The sequence below is a fragment of the Colobus angolensis genome, unplaced genomic scaffold, assembly GCF_000951035.1.
Source record: "Colobus angolensis palliatus isolate OR3802 unplaced genomic scaffold, Cang.pa_1.0 Scaffold106, whole genome shotgun sequence".
NCBI classification, from domain to species: domain Eukaryota; kingdom Metazoa; phylum Chordata; class Mammalia; order Primates; family Cercopithecidae; genus Colobus; species Colobus angolensis.
In genome coordinates this window covers 2744801-2748101 of record NW_012111586.1, presented here as the reverse complement: position 1 = coordinate 2748101, position 3301 = coordinate 2744801, and the positions used below count along the sequence as shown (strand labels likewise).

General features: G+C 46.2%; 1 protein-coding gene across 1 annotated transcript in view; it reads right to left on the bottom strand.

The window, feature by feature from the left end:
• Positions 1-3301, bottom strand: part of LOC105515345 (chromosome unknown open reading frame, human C1orf228) — a 56163-nt gene that overhangs the window by 22164 nt on the left and 30698 nt on the right. The window contains exon 5 of the mRNA XM_011947143.1: positions 2650-2846. Within this exon, the coding sequence (XP_011802533.1) occupies positions 2650-2846 (197 nt within the window). The remainder of the gene's footprint in view (positions 1-2649; positions 2847-3301) is intronic.

Sequence of the window (3301 nt, the reverse complement as noted above, 5' to 3'; positions counted from 1 at the left end):
ACAGAGCGAGACTCCAACTCAAAAAAAAAAAAAAAAAAAGATAGATTCCTACTCTGTCTACTCTGTCACCAGGGCTGGAGTGCAGTGGTGCGATCTTGGCTCACTGCAACCTCCGCCTCCCGGGCTCAAGCAATTCTCCTGCTTCAGCCTCTGAGTAGCTGGGATTACAGGTGTCCGCCACTATACCCAGCTAATTTTATTTTTTTAAGTAGAGACAGGGTTTCACCATGTTGACCAGGCTGGTCTCGAACTCCTGACCTCAAGTGATCCGCCCATCTCAGCCTCCCAAAGTGCTGGGATTACAGGCGTGATCCTGTGCCCACCCAAGGTGGTTAGTCTTTAGATCTTGTCTACCTGGAAGAAAGGAAACGCAGACTTCCAAACAGCCAGGCGCCTGGGTGAATGGGGGAGAGGAAGGGAGGGCAGTGGTGAGTCACTGGGCCTAGGCTGAGGCTGCCACTGAACTCTCTAACTCAGAAGGCATTAAATGAGGCTACCTGCTAGAGGTGCAGGAACAAAGCCGGCTACTCTGAATGGGGGAGAGAGGACACAGGGCAAGGAGAATGGAACTCATCCAAGATCCTAAAATCTTCTCTTCCTCAGGAACCTCATCCCATCAGACAGCCCCTTTTTTCTCTCTCTTCAAACTTTGCCCATGCATTGGTTCTTTTCTTTTAGCATTAAACATCCTCAAGCTCATCCATATTTAACATCGTCCTTCAACTCTGTCTTCTCCTTTGCTATTGCTCTTTTTTCCCTTTACATCTAAGCTTCCCAAGAGAAGCCACTTCTTCATCCCCTATTCATCCTTTGACAGGCTGTTGTGATTTAATTTTTCCTGCCATAGACAGTCTCCTAATTCACCAAAACTTTTCCTGCTGGGACCGTCTTTCTATTCTACCCTTACTGACTCCCTTTGTTGCATCTGACCCAGCTGATCATGTCCTCCTTATGGAAACTCTTTTCCCTTGATTTTCCAGCCCCATTTTTTCTGTTTTCCTTCTATCACTGTCATTGCCCTTTTTCTTTTCTTTTCTTTCTTTCTTTTTTATTTTTTTTTTGAGATGGAGTCTTGCTCTGTTGCCAGGCTGGAGTGCAGTGGCGTGATCTCGGCTCACTGCAACCTCTGCCTCCCGGGTTCAAGCAATTCTCCTGCCTCAGCCTCCCAAGTAGCTGGGATTACAGGCACACACCACCACACCCAGCTAATTTTTGTATTTGTAGTAGAGATGGGGTTTCACCATGCTGGCCAGGCTGATCTTGAACTCTTGAACTCATGCCCGCCCGCCTCGGTCTCCCAAAGTGCTGGGATTACAGGCCTAAGCCACTGCACCCGGCCCTATCACTGCCCTTTTTCGAAGAGGCAGAGTGGTATGTGGAAAGAGTAAGGACTTAGGAGGGGGCAGATTTAAATTCTCACTTGGTAAACACCTTTTATTTATCATGTGGCCTTGGATAAGTCACATAACACACTTTCCTGAGCTCAGTTCCACCATCTTTGAAAAAAGGGAGAATAGTATCTGCCTCCATCAGATATAGTGAAGACTAAGAGAGAGAGTGTAGATAAGCCCCTAACACAGTGGCTGGCATGTATGAGGCACTTAAGAAATGGGAACTGTGGAAATAAGATAATAATGATAATCTGATCTGTTTTTAAAATTGTTTTAGAGACAGGATCTCACTCTATCACTCAGGCTGCAGTACAGTGGTGCCATCATAGCTCATTGCAGCCTCAAACTCCTGGGCTCAAGCGATACGCCCACCGCAGCCTCCTGAGCAGCTGGGACTATAAGCACATGCCGTGGCAGCCAGTTATTATTATTTTTGAATTTGTCTTTTTTTTTTTTTGAGACAGATCTCACTTTTTTGCCCAGGGAATACAGTGGCATGATCCTGGCTCACTGTAACCTCTGCCTCTCAGGCTAAACGATCCTCTGAACTCAGCCTCCCAAGTAGCTGGGATTACAGGCGTGTGCCACCACGCCCAACTAATTTTTGTACTTTTAGTAGAGACGGGGTTTCACCATGTTGGCCAGGTTGGTCTCAAACTCCTGACCTCAAGTGATCCGCCCGCTGCAGTCTCCCAAAGTGCTGGGATTACAGGCCTGAGCCACTGCAACCAGCCTGATAGTTCATCTTAAAGCCACTTTTTAAGCCTCTATCCCCTCTTTACTAGGCACAGTGTCTTCATATGCTCACCATGCCCCAAATTCGGTTTCACTTGCATCCAAGGGTACTGTCTGAGAGAAGGGCAAAAGCCAACAAGGAAAAAAAAAGCCTTCCCCAGCACTGGAGATCTGGCCTCTTCACTTACATGCTGTCTACAAATGCACCATTATTCTTTCCCTATCAAATCGACTCCTTTAATCTTTTCTACAGCCCTTTCATCATCCTTCTTGCTTGTCTCAACCACTTTTAAGTCTGCTAACATCTTTCTGATCCTTAAGTAAACAGGACAAATCACTCTGCTGGGAGGCATGAACTCTCTGCCCTACCTTGGCCTTCTGGAAGTAACACTGATTGAACAACAGACATGCAGTGGGAGGCTGAGCTCCGTTTCTCATGCCTGTGTGGAGCGCAACTGCGGAAGGTAATTGTAAGATTATTGTATCTGAATCAGAACCACAGGAGCATGCAGCCTTGGCTCACCTGGGCAGTCCTGAGAGTCTGCAGGGACAGCTGCTGGGCTTTGGGGGACTCGCAGGGCAGCAAAGCTATTAGACCTTTATACACTTGATTTTGGTACTTGGGATTGCCGTGGACCAAAGAATCCAACAGAACCTGCACTTCCTCCTGGGTCTCTTCTGACTTAGACTTTGCCAAAAATTCTGCTATGGATCGTACACCTGAACAAAGAAGAGAGGAAATTCTAAATTGGAAGGGCTTTATGAAAATAATCCCCACCCAAGATTATATAATGTGAATAGGATTAACAGCTCTTCAACTAAGCCTGTTCACCCAAAGCAAAACTGAGGCTTGGTTCTGATGTTGCATCACTGTCTTGTTTACCTTAGAGCTATGTGGCTTTCAGCATAGGCATGTCAAAATCTGTGTTTTAAAGTTTAAAATGGCTCTGCACAATTTACAAATAAAACATGCATTTTTTATTGCTATATGATAACACTTTTTTTTTTTTTTTGAGATGGAATCTCTCTCTTTTGCCTAGGCTGGAGTGCAGTGGTGCGATCTCGGATCACTGCAACCTCTGCCTCCTGGGTTCAAGCGATTCTCTTGCCTTAGCCTTCCAAGTAGCTAGGACTACAGGCGTGTGCCACCAGGCCCAGCGAATTTTTGTATTTTT